This window comes from Episyrphus balteatus, chromosome 1 (genome assembly GCF_945859705.1).
Source record: "Episyrphus balteatus chromosome 1, idEpiBalt1.1, whole genome shotgun sequence".
In the NCBI taxonomy this organism is placed as follows: Eukaryota; Metazoa; Arthropoda; class Insecta; order Diptera; family Syrphidae; genus Episyrphus; species Episyrphus balteatus.
The window spans coordinates 167014462-167033203 of NC_079134.1; the positions used below are offsets into that span (position 1 = coordinate 167014462).

General features: G+C 28.9%; 1 protein-coding gene across 9 annotated transcripts in view; it reads left to right on the forward strand.

The window, feature by feature from the left end:
• LOC129920544 (UDP-glucosyltransferase 2-like) overlaps positions 1-14255 on the forward strand; it is a 38749-nt gene extending 24494 nt beyond the window's left edge. For 2 of the 9 annotated variants that reach the window (XM_056001871.1, XM_056001867.1), the window contains exon 2: positions 14027-14255. In XM_056001871.1, coding sequence (XP_055857846.1) covers positions 14027-14240 — 214 coding nt within the window. In that variant the 3' untranslated portion in view covers positions 14241-14255. Of the gene's footprint in view, positions 1-2752; positions 3544-7955; positions 8937-14026 lie in introns of those variants that run through there. The other 7 variants (XM_056001877.1, XM_056001873.1, XM_056001913.1 and 4 more) reach the window with 7 other exon arrangements.
• Positions 14256-18742: the final 4487 nt, after the last annotated feature.

Below are 18742 nucleotides of genomic sequence, written 5' to 3' on the forward strand. Positions count from 1 at the left end.
TAGTATCTTAGTATTCAAGGTATGTCATTCAAATTCAATGCAATAGCTGTAAGCCATATGCAAATTAATTGGGGAGATACCTACTTAATTTCAAAGTTATTTTCTGCAAATAAAATAGCAAAAATCTGTACTCCATTTTCTTCGTTATTGTTATCATTAGCATAATTTTGGAATACAGAATTTTGAAATTTACTGAATTTTCGAATACAGAGTTTTGAATCTACAGAATTTTGAATCCACAGAATTTTAGAATACAGAATTTTAGAGTAGGTACAGAATTATAGAATTCGAATTTCGGCACATATTCAATTTTGACTTAAAAATTATGATTTTAAAATTTTAAAGAATATTTCCTTTCCATCGCACTTGTAACAGAGAGTCCCAAATTAAAAAAAATTGTTTTTTTTTGCAAAGGCTCAAAATAAAATTAAATGCTTATATGTACCTAATTGCTCTTATCTTAAAATCAGCCAATCTTGTGCACAAAAACGTTTTTTGACGCCATAGATTCTTACAAATATAGAGGTTTGTTAGTTCTAATTTTCTTAAATATTTTAAAACATCTTTGTAATTATTGATTTTGACCACCAACTTAAGTATGTTGTTTGGTTTCTTGTACATCAAAGAATTTTTAGAAAAAAATATTCAAAATCGCTAGATCCGTGATTTTAAAATAATTTTTATGTATCTACCTATAGACGTGTGGATCAGAAACAAAACCCATTTTATCCACTTTTTTTGATTTCGAGTAAATCGAGAAAAACTTGTATCTCGTAAACGAAACATTTTTTAGTACTTTTTTAAATGCAGGATTGATTCAATTAGGATTCCCTACACTTTAAGTCCAGAAATCGTGATCTGAGGGTTTTAGTTTTGGAGTTATACCCAAAACAAATATGGATAGAATGGATTTTGAGAATCACCTCTGAATTTCAGACCAAATTATGAAAATATGGCATTAAAAAAACTCAATTAAAAACGAGAAAACTTTATTTCCTTTTTTTTAACTACGCCTACTTTCTTGAACAAATAAATTCAATCCTAAATGCCGAAAATTTTTTTTTCAAAAATCCGTATAAATTTTCGGATATTCCCATCTAATCTCATCCCAAGGATAAAATGGTTTTTGAATTTCAAATTTATTTTAGAAATAATATTTTGAATGGATATAATGGATTTTGATGCGAATAAAATTGTTTGGATATAATGGGTTTTGAAACAAAAACTCAAGTGGATAAAATTGGTTTTGAAATTAACCTCTAACTTTGTGGTCTGATTTCTATGCCAAAAAATGTAATTAGAGACTCAAACTTGGGCGCAACGTATGTATTTGAATAATAGAAACAAAACCTCATACCTAAGTCATTTTTTTTTGAAAAGTGGATATAATGGGTTTTGATTCTGATCCACACAGACCAGGGTCGATAATTGTTGAAACCAAAAAAAATCATAGTAGAATGAAACCTATTGTAAAAGGAGGTGAATATGATGAAAATTAAAGGAAAAATAAGTTGAGTTTTTAATGGTAAAAAATGGTATATCTCGATTTCCGGCAAAACTACTAATCCTATAGAAAAAAGTTGTATGGCAAAGTTGTAGGTAATAAAAAGATCTACAACTTTTGTTTCAACTATTTTTTCACATAACCTTAAAATTTATGTGAAAAATTCAAAAAACCGAGTTTTTGGTTTTTTATTTTTATCTTTTTCAAAAACAAAAAATTTTTCTACGAAATTTGGTGAAAACATACCTTATTATGTCCCAAATACACTGTAATTTATTTGATTTATAATATTAATTTGTTTACCTTATTTTGACCTAATACCAAAAAAACACCCTAATTTTCAATCGAAAATTCGTTCGTTAAAATGTCTATTTTCTGATGGTGTACAAAAAAATTTACATTAGAATACTATAGAACATGTTCTCGTAAAATTCAAAAAATGAAAAAAGCTTGAATTCGAAAAAAAATTTTTATCATTGTTTACAATTTTGGCCTATTTATTCAAATTTACACTTTAATTACTCAAAAAACGTAAGATTTATTAATGTTTCATTCTACTATGATTTTTTTGTTCTTTTTAATGTTTTTGAAGGCATCGGCACTTGTCTACTATAAAAATTTTCAATAATTAAAAAAAAATCATGTGACATTCATAAGAAAATATTAATCAACACTTGAAAACAAAAAATGTTAAAAACAAAAATCTAGGTACAAACCGTTTTCAAAAACAAAAATTTCGAAAAATATATTGAAATATTTTTAAAACATCAAAAAATGTGTTTTTATAAGAATTTATAATTTTTCGCTCACTAAAACACTTTTGTACCTATACCAATTTTCGTTCAATTCGTCAATCCTTTCGGATAAGTCGTACTTTATTTAGTACCTACGACCTTATTTGCGAAAGTATACGCACTAAAAAAAAAATTAATCAAAATTGTTACAGCCATTTTTGAGAAAAGTAATTTTGGTAGCAAAAATAAAACTTTGTTTAAAGAAAACACTATTTTTAATGGACTTTCATCAAACCTTGCAAATGCTAAATTTGTATTGGTTGAATTTCATTCTGATTCTAAATACCTACAAAAATTATAAGGGAATAGCACGAAAAAGATAAGAAGGTACCTTTAAAATATAAACATTTACCTACATATATTTGTTGGTTATTGTAATTTAAATTAAATAAAATCATAAAAGATAATCGACAAAATTATTTATTTAAGAAAAAAAACCTTCAAAGATAGAGAAACTTATTTTATCTTATCTGGAATTTAAATACGTTTGATACTAACGTGAGAATTAAAAAAAAAAGTATCAAATAATACTATTAGTATATAATCGATCGTTAACAGTAAAGGTATCATGTCGGAACGTTATGTCTTTCAATTAATCCTAATTTTCGTAATAATTTGTCACTTTCAAGTGAATCAATCGGCAAATGTTTTGTGTATGTTTACATCTCCTAATAAACCAAATTTAAAAGTCTACATGGCAGTGGCTAATACACTAATTGAAAGAAATCATAATCTCACAATTGTTACAACTATTCCAATTCCATTGGAATATTTTCCCAGAAAGGATTTCCGTCATGTCCTTCTTAAAATCCCGCTGGAAAAAGTTAAAATCCTTAACTATAGAAATGCAAGAGTTAGTGAAGATTGCACGTTTTATAGTTTCATGCGACATGTTGAGATTCTATACGATATTCAACAGGATGTATTGAAACAGAAAGAATTCCAAGAGTTCTTCAAGGAAGACAACAAATTTGATTTAGTGATCCTTGGATATTTGTTGAATGATTTTATGGTTGGAGTTGCACCAAGATATGGTTGTCCAATTGCTGTTATAAGTTTGGGTGGACCGTTTGGTGAAGTTGCTGAATGGATTGGAAATCCATCAGCTATATCTTATGTCCAGATTCCACATACTGGAAAAAGTCAACAAATGAGTTTCATGGAGAGATATCAAAATTTATTATTGCACGCATTTGTACCATTTGTTGAAGCTTATATGAATCGTGTTATGGAAAATATTTACAGGTACATTTACAAAGCATTCAAAATTTTAGATTGGTAAAGTCACCCCATTTGGTGAATGATTATGTAAAAAATATTTTATTTATATAGATAAAGACAAATTCTACAAATAAGATCGTTTTTGCTATAGAAGAATGTTTATCAGGTTCAAAATAAAATTAATCTGCAAGTGCAAAACAAGTGGGAACCTATCGGGCATACAACTTTTAATCTAAAAATTCTCTATCTTAAAGTCTAATTAGTGACAAATATCTCCTTATTGAATAATTTTAAAAGATATTCAGATAGATATTGCTTACAGTACGGACATACAAAAAGTTTCTGTTTTCAATTTTCCCTGAATTATGTTTTTTTTTTAATCTTACAATTCACATTCAATTATGACATTAATTAGCTTCAATCCTTATTTGCTTGGCTTAAACTTTGCTTTGTAAGACTATTAGTCTTTGTTACTTGATTCCATCTTTGTTTATTTCATAAAAAGTTAAAAAAAAATGGTTGTCTGTTAGGTAAGTCGTTTTACAAGAAAAAGTTAAAAAAATATCATTTTGTATGTCTTTTCTCATTATATCAATTTTTTATGAAAAGCTTACAAAAAATTACATATTTCTTCTAAAGAACAAAGCTTTACTTACAATTCGTAAAAGGTATAAATATAATTTATTGAAAACAATCATTTTTCATAAAATAAATTGAAAAAAATCAAAATATCAAACCTTTTAACACCATTAAATCTATTTTTTGTATACGACAACCTATCTGAAAGGCTATTGTTTCAGCTCAAAATTTTCACATCAACCATGTCTGTACGACATCTACAAAAAAAGCAAAAAAAAATCAATATTTTTTGTCTTCCAACACCATTAAATCCATTTTTTTATACGACACTCTATAATAAATTTTATATCATCTGAAAGCTTATTATTCCACCTTATATATGAATCTTCAATCACATTTCTACGATGCCTACAAAAAGAGTACGAATTTTTTAAATCAAACCATGTCGAAATTTCGAACTGAGATTACGGTACTTCCCACACTGGTGGCTGGTCATTGGCAACGGCGTATACAAGGGGGGGGTCACGGGGTCATGACCCCCCCCAAGAACTCAGAACTTAAAAAAGAATTTTGTATGTGATACTGAAATCTCTTGAGTAAGATTACACCGGCACACAAAATAAAAAAAGTGTCATGTACCAGGAACCAGACCTATGTTTCTATATATTTTTAGGCACGCTGAATCCGAATTTCAAGTCCGTTTGGCCCGGTCACCCTCCAGTTTTGAGCTGTGACTGCATTTTGTTTGGATTTTTATGACTTTCTTGGAGTTTTTTGCATTTTTCTCAAAACTGAAGGGTGTTCGGGCAAAACGGACTTGAAATTCGAATTCAGCGGGTCCAAAAACATATAGGAAGATATGTCTGGTTCCTGGTACATGGAACTTTTTTTTTGTGTGCCGGGGATGTAAGCGACATTTCGCGACAGTGAAAGCACACCAAAAAAAAAGTTGTATGTACCAGGAACAAGACCCATCTTTTTATATGTTTTTGGACCTGCTGAATCCGAATTTCAAGTCCGTTTTGCCCGGTCACCCTCCAGTTTTGAGAAAAATGTAAAAAAGACCCCAAAAAAGGCAAAAAACTTTGTTTTTTTGAGTTTTTTGCATTTTACTCAAAACTGGAGGGTGACAGGGTCAAACGGACTTGAAATTCGGATTCAGCGTGCCCCAAAAAAATATATAGAAAGATAGGTCTGGTTCCTGGTACATGACACTTTTTTTATTTTGTTATTTTCAAAATGTTGAAATTTTAGAACATGAACGAAAATTAAAAGTAAAAAAAGTTTTTGGTATTCAAACAAACTATTTTACCATATTTTGGGGATGTGGTCATATTTTTAGCGAACGCTATGCTGGATTAGGATTATTTTGATTCGTTCGATAATATTAGTTGAGCTGTGCTGTAGAGTTTTGTATGGAAACAAAATCCGGATACGTACCTATTATATTCAAAGCTTTTTAAAAGAAATTGAATCTGGTAGGTACACAAAAATAATATCTTAAGGGCAAGACACTGCTAACCAGCAAATAAAAGAAGCAGCCATTTCTTCTATTTTTTTATATGATGAAGTGAATAAAATATGTTTTAAATAGGGAAGCTTTCTGTGGCCTTATTATCTAAGGCAATTTAAATATTATTATTAAATATCACTTAGGGCTAATTTTTTGAATAGTTAGATAAACCTTAGTTAGAGCTTATTCCTAGGAATAAAAGTTTTTTTTATAGTGACATTTATTCTTCTGATATCTGACGATTGAAAAAGCAGGGCTTAATCTAATAAATACAACTGAATGTTTTTTATATTGTAAATCGCTGATTAATACCTGAAAACGGACGAATTCCAAAATATCGCCAAAATAATTTTTTTTGTCTTTACTATTTTAATAGAGGTAGGGGAGAGTGGGGCCAAATGTAACACTTTTTTCTAAAATCGATGGTTCTCCTACATATTTGAAAGTGGGTCAACCAGACCTTTTTTAAATTAAAGACCCATGTTTTAGCTCCAAGATCCATCATAAAAACTTAGCAAAACATAACGGTAATGTTGAAAAATAAAGCTTCCAAAAAAAAAATCGTGTTGTTTCAACTTACCCCACATACGGGGCAAAGTGTAACACATACCGGGGTAGGTTGTACCAAGAACTAAAAATAAGAGAAAAATACCTTTATTTGTTTATATTTATTTATTTTTAATTAATAACAATAAAATCAAACCTCAGTCATGAAATTTTGGTGCAAATTTGTAAAAAGTGGAGCAAATCCAAGATTTCCAGAGAAAATTTGACAGTAGTCTTAAATAAAAGTTATTCGAATTCATAAATTGTTTTATAAGCTTTAGGAATTCAAGTGGTGGTTCGAAAATGTGTTTCCAATTTCAAAATAAATACAAATTCAATTACAAGCATTCATATTCAGGGTTGTTAATTATATTAGGTAAACAATTTTTCAGTAGAGGTAGGTTTTTACATGGTACAACTTGCCCCGGAAAAATGTTACAACTAGACCAAGCATGAAATTTGGCACATAAAATCAATTTAAAAAAAAAGCGAAATTGATGTAGACATAACATATACACGCAAATTGAGCCAAAACACAGTTGCATATAACAAAAAAACACTTAGCACTCTATCTTTTTCGGGTAAAGAGGTAGACCAAAAATAAAATTAAAAAAAAAAGTTACAAACATGCATTTTTTGGGCACCACTAGTGTAACTTCTCACCCTGTCGTCTAATCTTCACCTGAAGAAAATGTGCCGGTAGATATGCAAAAATTGAGCATTTTTCTCCTTTACGCGTTTCTTAATATTGAAAGGAACATCGCTTTTTTTAGCTGTTAATTCTTACCCCTGTTACATTTAGCCCCACTCTCCCCTATTTTAAATTCCCATTCAATTTTAAAACAAAATTTAAAAAAAATTATATTTTCAAATGCAATTTTTTTTACAAAACTTTGCGATTCGTTTGCCTGAGGTTAGGAAGACTTTTAATTCAAAAGTTAAAACTGTTAATAAGTAAAAACGATTTTTATTTTAACTTTCTGGGCTAGCGGAAAACAATGAACAGTTGTTTTAAGGCAAATTATTTAATCGAAGTACTCGTACAGTACATTTTATTTTTAGGAGAGGATAGCCTCAATTGGTCAAAGTTAAAGCCTAGTACGCTGCTGATAAGAAACGAAAAATCCCATACAAAAATGAAACAACGAAATGGTAAACCAAAAATTTCGTTCAACTTTTCGTTCTGTAGTACGCTGTTCGGCACAACGAAATTGAAAGTCTAAACTTCTTTTTCGCACACAAACAATTGCCGGGGACATTCATTGTGTGTGGAAAAATGACATTTTGATTTTTTTTGTTTGTTTTTGTTGTTCATTTTGTCATTGCATGTCTTTCTGCGATGCGTGTTTACTTTTTTTCACTTATGTTTTGCAATTTTTGAGTATTTTTCGGTCCAGATTTCGCAAGCATTTCGTTGTCCTCGTGGAGACCGACGAAAAATTTCGTTTCACATCAGCAGCGTTCTAGGCTTTAAGGCTTAACGCTAAACTTAAACGAATCTCATACCGTTTTTGTTTGGTTATTTTTAGAACTACATTCGGAACTTTTCGATTCGAAATGCAAGACGCACAAATTTTAATGTTTAATAATTCAAAAAGCCCATTTTCAGGTTTATGCCTGCTATCAAAACTTTTGAAAAAAAAAAAAAAAAAATTGGCATGACCCCCCCCAAGAAGCAAACCTGTATACGCCCCTGGTCATTGGCAACAAATCTTCACAGATGTTTTCAGGTATATCTGAAGTTTTTTTAATTTAACATTGTGTAGCTTGTAGTAAATGTACCGTTAGGTATGCTAAAAATCTCAGTTGGAACTGGAGAAAATGGCGTCACTTTTTCGTGCATGCTACCATGGTTTATCGATTTATAAGACGTTATTACATTAAAAACTCACTCCTAAACACTTTTCCTAAAAAATTGTAATACATTTTTTCACCCGACTGTAAATAAAGCGCAAATTAATTAATTGCGTAATAATACACTTCAATATAACATATTTTGTTTTTAGATTAATTTATTTATCGAACAGTAAAAACAACCGATAGCAGCACTTATAATTCAGTTTAACTTCAAAAGTGGTCTAGTTATCAACATGTTGTGGAAACATTCCTCGCTCCTTCTAATTACTATTTTATTGTGTCTTTTTCCAATAAATCATTCAGCAAACATATTGTGTATGTTTACAAGTTGTGTTCAACAAAATTTAATAGTCTTTATGGCTGTTGCCAATACTCTAATTGATAAAGGTCATAATGTAACAATCGTCACAACAATTCCAATTCCAACACAAGTTGCACCCAAATCTAATTTCCGTCATGTATATTTAGAAAATCCAATTGAAAAAATACGTAAACTCAAAGCCGTTCATATAATATCGTACAATGAAACAGCTCCATCGACAGACGCGTCTACAAATTTTTTCATAGCTAGTCACATGCTTACTTATATGCAAAAGGATGCTCTACAACAAAAAGAATTTCAAGAATTTTTTCACGAGGATAATTCATTTGATCTAATGATTATGGGTTATTATTATAATGATTTTATGGTTGGTATTGGTGCTAGATATCAATGTCCAATAGCGATTGTTAGTTTGTGTGCTCCGTTTAGTACATTAAGTCGATGGATTGGGAATCCTTCGACAACTTCGTATGTGCAAGAAGCTTTTTTTGGAAAAAGTCAACCGATGAGTTTTATTGAAAGATATCAGAATTTTTTTATAAACGCCATTGAGCCTTTAGCACAAATGTATACAGAATTTGTGATGGGCTCAATTTACAGGTAAATATATTTATCAAATTTGATAAAATTTCAATATGGAGCAAGACTTGGTTACACATAGTTGCTTTAAGTGATCAATCACAACTTTTAATATTGTACATAATTAAGTACCTACATTTGAATTTCATTGCTTTGAATTTTTTTTTTATTTTCATTTTCAATATTTAAATTCTTTTTTTATCTCACTTTTTTTATTTTTGATTTTGCCCTTGTTTTCTTTATTTCAAATTTAATTTTTCCATTGTTTCATTTTTTTTTTCATTTTGTCCAGATTTTAGTTTTTTTTTTCATTTTTTTTTTTTATTCTCAAGTTTTATTTTTTGATTTTCGGTTTTTCATTTAATTTTTTCTTTTCAATTTTTATTTTTATTTTTTTTATATTTTTTTGTCAATTTTTTTTCATTTTTATTCAATTTTTTTTTATAACAAATTATTGATCTATTTAATTACGTGACACCAAGTGATGGCAGCACAAAAACTTTTCTTTAAAAAAGGTCTATTATTTGCCTTTAACAGGGGGAATTAGGAGTTTGCGATTGTAAAACTTTTCTTTGTTTTCATTTTTCCATACCTATACTTTTTTTCAAATTAAATATTTTTTTTTTTAATTTTTTTATGTTAACAGTGATTTATGTTTGCCCTTTTTTATTTTCTGACTTTTTTTTCATTTTCTAAATTTTTCATTTTTCTCATGCCATAATTTGTTTGAATATTTATGTATGTTCTTATTTCTTATTTACCTATGATTTTATATTTTTCTTTTTTTTATTTTTTTTTTCATTTTTCAATTTAGGCACAGTAATATTTCCATTTTGTTTTTTTTTTTTTTTTTTATTTTATCGATTTCTCACTTTTAATTCTGTAAAATTTTTCTGTTTGTTCATGTTTATTTTTTTCCTTTTCTTCAATTCATTTTTGATTTTTTTTTAGTCCTTGGTGTATCTTTTCTTTATTTTTCATTTTAACTGTTTTTCATTTGTTTTTTTTTTTTTTTACTTTTTTAATTTTTCATTTAATTTTTATGATTTTTCTTTTTTTTTTTATTTTTTCATGTTTCCTTTTTTTCCCTTCCTTTTTTCCTCCATCCACTTCTTTACGGTTTGCTTTTTTCTTTGTCAATTTCCTATACCTTTTAGATATTTTTTCACTTTTATTTTTTTTTTTCTAATTTTTTGCTAGTACCTAGTGATTTTCCATTTTTTTTTCTTTCAGTTTTCTTTAGTTTTAATAAGATTAAAAATTTAAATTTTGTTTTATTAATTTTTTATTGAAGTTTTAGTTTTTATTTTTTTAAAGGAGAATGGGCAATTTTGTATGGAACTTGGTCGTTCCGCGGCCAAGAACAATTTTGTTATTTTTTGATGTAGTTAAGTCTTACATACATTGTTCAGAAGTTTTATCCTTCTAACGCTCTTCACAAACCGATAAAATGAATATTTGCATTTAAAAGTTAATGCAAATTGTCTCAATGTTTAAAATTGAACGTGTATTTTAAGTGCAAGATATGATAATCTGTCATTTTCCCTGAGCCTGAAGACCTTTATCTTGGATATCCAACCAATAGAACCCAAAATATTGGCTTTTTAAAACATCAATTTCGAGTCTGTTTTAAGACTTTTTTTCTCAATTTATTTATTTGTTTTTTCCTTTTGAAAACTCAAAAACAAAATCTTGAAGTGGTTGGCTTAAAAAGCTTATATTTTGAGTTCCATTGGTCAGATATTCAAGATTGAGGAGGTTTTAAATCATAGAAAAAATGACATAAAATCATATTTCATAATTTAATTCAAAAAGTAATTCAATTTGCCCTTCGCATATTGCTCGATGCATTAACAACACTAATATTGCAATATCTTCCATTCCAAATGCAATACAACGAAACGGCCATAGTAAAAATTTTTCTTACGTTATAGTTCTTTCATTTGATACCAATTTCATTACTGGCCGCCAAACGTCCAATATGCACATTCTCCTTTCAATTTACATTTTTTGGTAGGTATTATTTTTCCATTATTCATTTTTTTTTTTACTTTATTTTTATTATAATTGTTTTTTTTTTTTATTTTTCAAGAATTATAATTTGTCATATTATTTAATGTTTTCCATATTGTTTTATTTTCATTTTTTTTTTAACTTTTTCTTGTTCGATATTTTGTTTTTCGTAAATTTTTATGGGTCTCCTCTTCTATTCATTTATTAATCTTTTTAAATTTTGGATATTTTCATTTTGTCATTTTTTCAATTTTTCATTTTTTTTTGTTGTTTTCTCATTTCATATTTGGGTGTTTCGAACTCAAATTTATTTAATTTTTTCTTTCAACGTATTATTCTATTTAATTATTTTGTTTTAGCCTTTTATTTTTTTCATATTTTACTTGCGATATAGGTACTATAGGGCAAGTTTAGGATTCGTAAAAAAAATCGAACTCGAGATAACAATTTTACATGACATTACGATGATGGAGAAAGCCAAAAAAGTGGGTCCGGCAATTCTGTCTGTCTGTCTGTCTGTCTGTCTGTCTGTCTGTCTGTCTGTGTGTCTGTCTTTATCTGGAGCTGCAGCCTAAACGAGTGAAGTGATTTTCTTCAAACTTGGTAGTTAGCAGTTTTTGGTGATTCCCTAGAGGGGAAATTGAAATTTTTTTTTTATGACCAAAACTAACGGTACCTGCCATATAACGAAAATAGAAAAGTTAATTTTTTTCAAAAACGGCTCTAACGATTTTGATTAAAATGTTTGTGTGTAGTACTACACATAAAAGCCAACTTTTTAAATAAAAAAAATATTTTTTGTACCGTTATTAACGGTACCTGTCATAGAACGGTTTTTTTCGTTTCTGAATATCTCGTACAACATTAACCCGATTTAAATGAAAATTTTTATACAAAAGTGTGTAAGTAAAGATAATATTAAAATTTTAGAAAATTTTCAAAAAACGCATTTTTGGTTTTTTAAAAAATATTTCAAAATTTTTTTTTGGAAAATCAATTTTTTGAAAACGGATCAATGAAAAATTTTGAAATTTAGTTTTTATGTGTAAATTAATTATTTCTTCAATATGGCACACCAACTTTTTTTTTGAAAAATGTTAAAAAATTTTTATATATAAAAAACTATTTTTTTAAAAAACCGCTCCTACAATTTTCGAAAATTTTTTTCTAAAAATACCTTTTTTTACGAGAAATAAAATGGCATATTTGTTTTTTTTTTTTTAAGATAATTTAAAACGGAGTTTAATTAATTATAAAAACAGATTTAATTTTTTTATACTACTTATGAAATTTCTTCAAAATATCAAATTTTAAATTTTTTGAATAAAAAGCTTTAACATTATAGTTACATTAAGCATAAGAGCAAGTACGTGCGACCCCAGTCGTGCAATTTATTTACTTTCCTATTTTTTTTTTTTTTTTTTTTTTGAACTTTGTTTTATTTCTATTTTTCATATCTACATTCTAATTTTCATTTCCTCATTTACAACTTTTGTTTTATTTTTTTATTGTTTGCTTATTATGTGTTTTCATTTTTAAATTTATGCGGTTATTTTTCATTATTCAATTTTTCCTTTAATACATTTTTTCACATTTTCATTTTTCTATGTCCCAATTATTGTTTTTGCCAATAATTGGGACAATTTCATTGTTTTTTTTCACTTTTTTAATTTTTCTGTTTATATTTTTTAATTTTTTTTAGTTTTTTTCTTCATTTATGATTTTTTGTTTTAAATTAAGCCATTTTAGCCCAGGGTCGATAATTTTTGAAACCAAAAAAAAAATCATAGTAGGATGAAACCCATTTTTTTTATCATTATTTTCAATTATAGCCTATTTATTAAAATTTACACTTTAATTAATCACAAACCGTAAGATTTTATGTTACATTGATTAATGTTACGATTTTTGAGTAATTAAAGTGTAAATTTAAATAAATAGGCCAAAATTGAAAATAATGATAAAAAAAAAATGTTCGAATTTAAGCTTTTTTCATTTTTTGCATTCTCCGAGAACATGTACTATGGTATACTAATGTAAATTTTTGTTTACACCATCAAAAAGTAGAGATTTTAAGAAACAAAATACCTACCGATTTTTTGAAAAAAGCTTTTATTTTGACACGTGAATATTCGATTCAAAATTAGGGTGTTGTTTTTGATATTAAATTAAAATGGGGTTAAAAAATAAATATTTTAAATCAAATAAATGACTTTGTATTTGGGACATAATAAGGTAGATTTTCACCGAATTTCGTAGAAAAAAAAATAATTTTTTTTTGAAAAAGATGAAAATAAAAAACTAAAAAATCGTTTTTTTTTTTAATTTTTCACATAAATTTTGAGGTTATGTAAAAAAAATTGTTAAAACATAAGTTGTAGATCTTTTCGTTAACTACAACTTTGCCGTACAGCTTTTTTCCATAGGACTTGTAGTTTTTCCGGAAAACGAGATATACCATTTTTTACCATTAATAACTCAACCCTACCACTTCCCGAACTCGGCTCGCCCGTAATTTATTTTCCCTTTCATTTTTATCATATTCACCTCGTTTTCCAATGGGTTTCATCCTACTATGATTTTTTCTTACTTTTTAATGTTTTTGAAGGCACTGGTCTATTTTTCATTTGAGTTATTTTTTTTTTTTATTTTTTCATTTTTTTTTTCACCCTTCTATTTTTTAATTTTTTAATCCATTTTCATTTTCCAGTTTTTTATTTTACTTATTTTCCATGTTACATTTGCAATTATTTTAAAGTTTCTCGATTTTCTATTTTTAATTTTTCATTTTGTTCTTATTTTTCAAATTTTCGTTTTTTATTTTTGATTAATTTATCTTTTAAATTTTGTTGTCATAATTTAGTTAAAAGGTAATTTTTTTTAAAATATTTTCTTTTCATTTTTCATTTACCCTCACCTGAAGCTCGGAAATCTGTTAGTCTCCAAAATTGTTTCTCTCTTGATTTTCTCAAGACATAGAAGTCTAGATTTCAAAAAAGATATATTCAAATTGTTTCCATTTTACCAGTTTATAAAAATATTCTTTTAAAGAAAAAATAATAAATTCTTTCGAAAACTTAATATATAAACTTTGATAGAACCTTATTTACAGATGAATCTTATCCACCTTATTCAGATGTAATATCGAACATCTCGTTGGTATTGTACAATAGACATTTTTCGGAAATGCCAGTTCGTCCATTAGTTCCGGCTCTTGTTGAAATTGGGGGAATTCAAGATGAAGATCAATCAGAATATCTTCCACAAGTAAGTTTTTCTTCGATGAAATATCAACAAATTTGTTATAGTTGACATTCTTTTTACAGGACATTAAAGAATTCATTGATTCAGCAGAAAACGGTGCAATCTTTTTTCGAGTAGGTTCAATTGCCCGAAATACCGAACTAAAACCCGATCAACTGAAGATAATCCTAAATGTTTTATCAAAACTTGATCAAAGAATAGTTTGGGAATGGGAACTTCCTGAAAATCCCCCAACCGGATACCCGAATATCCTGTTTCGTCCTTTCATTACCCCGAACACAATTTTACCCCATCGAAATATCAAACTCTACATCACCGATGGAAGACCATTAGCTATTCAAGGAGCCACCTATCACGGAGTTCAAATGCTTGGTTTACCCATTTTTGGTGAAGAACCATATTCCGTTGCAGAAATGACAAATAGTGAACTTGGGGTTTCGCTAGATGTCGCGACAATGACTGAAAAATCATTCAATGAAACATTGTCGAAGGTCCTTCATAGTCAATATTATGCTGATAAAGTCAAAAAGTTCTCACAGCTGTTTCGCGATCGACCGAATACTGCCCGGGAGACTGCAGCTTTTTGGTTGGAATATGTGATAAGGCATCGAGGAGCTATGCACATGCAGAGCCCTCTGGTGCATATGAATTTTGTCAAACGATGGAATATTGATGTTATATTGGCATTGATTATAACAGTTTGGGTTTTTGTTAAATTAGCTCTTATAACGGGATTTATTGTTAGAACTATTGTTGATCGAAGAGCTGCTATACGGTTGAATACTGAATATAAACTTAAGTTGCAATAAAAATGGTTTTAGTTTGGTTTTTATTCACTTTTTTACAGGAATCAATTTGCCATAGAAGAATTTTGAAAATTTTTTTGTCTGTATGTTCCAGTGCAGAGCTTACAATTCTTATCGGATTTGAATAAAACTTGGTGGGGAGGTATATTTTAGTCCGAGGATAAACATAGGGTAGCAACCAAAGCTGTACAACCATTTTGAAAATTTATTTGCTCCTATGTTCCAGCCCATAGCTTAAAATACTTATCGCATTTCAATGAAATTTGGTGCGGAAGTATATTTCAGTTCAAGGATGAACATAGGCTTGGAATCAAATCTGTAGAAAAATTGTGAAAATTTGTTTGTCTCTTTGTTCCAGCCCATAGCCTAAAATACTTATCGGATTTCAATGAAACTTGGTTAAGAAGTTTATTTCAATCCGATAAAGGACATAGACTAGCATTTTAGACCGTACAAGAATTTTGAAAATTTGTTTCCCTCTTTGTTCCAGCGCATAGTCTACAATAGTTATCGGATTTCAATAAAACTTGGTGGAGGAGTTTATTTAAGTTCGAATTTGAACATAGGCTAGGAATCAAAGCCGTACAAAAATTGTGAAAATTTTGTTATCTGTTTGTTCCAGGGCAGATTTCTATGAAACTTGTTGGGAAAGTATATTTTAAAATGAGGTTGAACTTAGTAGGTTAGCAACAAAAGCAAAGTAAGTACGGCTATGCTAGTAAACTTCAAATCAAAACACATTGTAAGGTTAATGGTTCACTTAGTTCCTTCCAAGTTACCTACCTACGCTATTTTCCCTTCGAAACAATTTGCTATTTTGCTTAATTTAACACCCAATTAGGATGTTTCCCTCGAATTTCTCAAGAGATGAAATAATATTTTCCCTATGCATAGCTATTTTCGTGCTCTCAAGTCATAAAATCCTATCCTATCTCTATACCCGGGGAAGACTTGTTTGAAATTCTTGGCATAATTTTATGAGATACTTCATATCTTAAACATGCAGCGGGAGTATAGGTAGTAGAAGTAAAGGTATCTATGTTTAAAGCTTGCGATACTTGCTATATAGCTGCTGTGAAAATTTAATCCTCGTCATTGGAACACACCGTGTGCGCACCTGATGCGATTTAGTGAAGAAGAAAATCCCTAGCACAACATTCTTAAAGTTGTGTTGCAGAATGTAGTGCTGCTGCATTGGTATGCAAAAGCTATTCACAAGCCCACTCACACTTTGCAGAAGAGATATATTACACTACTACTGTTGGAACTGCGGAGGAGGTGTAGAATGAAGAAGGATGATCCTAAAGGTTAAGGGTGATAGAGGAAAATGACGTTCCAAAGATTACTCAGGTGCCATAACTCAGGAAATTGCTTGTGGCTGGTGATGGTTTGGTGGTGGTAGAGGTGGTGGTGGCTTGTGGTGGTATAAAGTGTGGCTTGGTGCTGCTGGTAGCTGATGATGCCTGATGGCTGGTGTGTGGCTTGTCCGTTCTTATTACATGCGAAGCTGAAAATCAGTTACCTAATTGAGAATTTATATCGCCGTGTGCCAGTGTGCTGGTGTAGAGTAGATAGAGATGAAGGGTTTTCTTATACTTTTCTCGGTGAAAGAAGTGAAAGTGAAATACAATTAATCACTCACAATGTCAGATGCAATGCAGTGCAAGGATATAGTGTAAAAGTGTATTAGACGATGTTGATCTGAATAGTTACACATATGGAGTAATCCTGTTACAAAGGAGTTATGTTGATATTATTGTTTTGATTACCCCACGCTAAGGAGATAGAATGTGACGGTTGAGATTGCTGATTAGATGATTTAGCTCACAATTGTGTGAGACTGCAATATGTGCTATTTAGATTATGACAAACCAAGCGATAACACCAACAGACCGATAAAATAATTACGAAATTATGATACAGTGATGGATTTATGATTCAAGCGTGTTGGTGACAGAAATACTCGCAGTTTGAAGTTAATTGTATTTGAATACAGGCAGAGATATGACACATGAAAACATTTGAAAGAAAAAAGTTAGTAAGATTTACTCTACGGTTTTAATTCGAAACATTATATAAGAATTATAACAAACTTAAAACCACATCCGGTTTGCTTCTGTTGTTATTTAACACTATTGTTAGATAATTTAAAGATCTAAAACTTCTGTTTTGATCAATTTTTTAAAAAACTTCGAAAATATTGTTAAAAAGACACTGATCTTTAATTTTAAGGTATCCCAAAATTCTTCAGAATACTTGTACAAGATTTTTAAGCACAGAATATAGACCAACAGAATTTTTGAAACCGAATATTGGCACTAAAAAAATTGTGGTTTATCTTTTGTTTTTTTATTTATATCTTTAACAAAGTTGTATTTCGATATCTAATAATGTTGATCTTTTTAAGCTTTAATTTCGGTTAAGGCAAAATAAAAACTTTTCGATTAATTTTATTTTTTTTTTTGTAAAAAAAAGTCAATGGGGAAAAATTGTGGAGGAAACCGTATTTTTGTTATTAAAAATTCATATTTTAAACTTCGTTGAAACTATCTGAATGTTTTTTTTTTTTTAATAGGCAAGATCATAGAAATCAGTTGTAGTTATTAATTATTTTTTCATTAGAAGTTTTGTAATTTCTAGGGTTTTTTATGATGTGAAATAAAAAAAATTATGAAACAACACAATACCTTCAACTGGCATTTACAGAAAATGCATCCCAAAAACCAACGTTAATTTTTTGTTTCGTTTTTATCAAATTTTTTTACAAAAGCAGCTAAGTTCTTCTTAAAGTTCATCTTAAAGTATAAATCCTAATTAAGAAAATGCTATGCGAAGTTTCCAAAACTCAAAAAAAAATTTTTATTGAAAATTAAGTACGTAATTTTTTCATTTTTTTTTTTATCTCACTTAAAAAAAGAGTTAAAAAAACTGAATTTTTCTCATAATTTGTTGGTTCTGTCTTACAAAAACTGATCCAAATAAAAGTTTGAAATCTTTTTAATACCATCTACCATCGACGTACAACTTTACACAGCTCTATTGTTTGTAGGGTAGAGTTGCCTATTTGCGGCTGTCTCCAGTTTCCGGCCACCTTTCCAAAATTTTGCCTTTATGCTGTTCTCTTATATGTTAGAACAGCATAGGTACGAGTGAAAATTTGGAATAAAAATATAACGATTTTCCGAAAGGTAGCCGGTAACTGGAGACGGTCGCAAATAGGCAACTCTACCCTATTCGATAACAATAAAGGTACTTTTGTCAGAAATCGTTAAAAACATCGATTTTTCTTTGAATAATTTTTTGCCCAAAAGATAAAAATTTAAAAAAAATACAGATGAATTGATAACATCCGCCTTAATTTTCATTTTCTTCCAAAAATTGATTTTAAAAAAAATTATTTCCCATACCTACATAGGTATAAAAAAAAAAAAAAAACGGCTCTTACGATTTTAGTTAGAATTTTTGTTTGTAATGTCGCAAATAAGTTTGCACCGGTAACCGGTACTAACGGTACGTGTCATAGAAGCATTTTCTTCATTTCCAGGCTAACTCCTTATGCAACTAATTTCAACCAATATTTCTACACCAAAGTGTTTTAGTTACTATATTGAAAATTAATAACATTTGCGAAAAACACGTTTTTTTTTTAATATTATAAGGAAAATTAATCATTTATATTACATGTATGTCGATTAGTATCTAAATTGCTGTCTATCATGCATCTTTCATCAGGTTTTGCCTAAT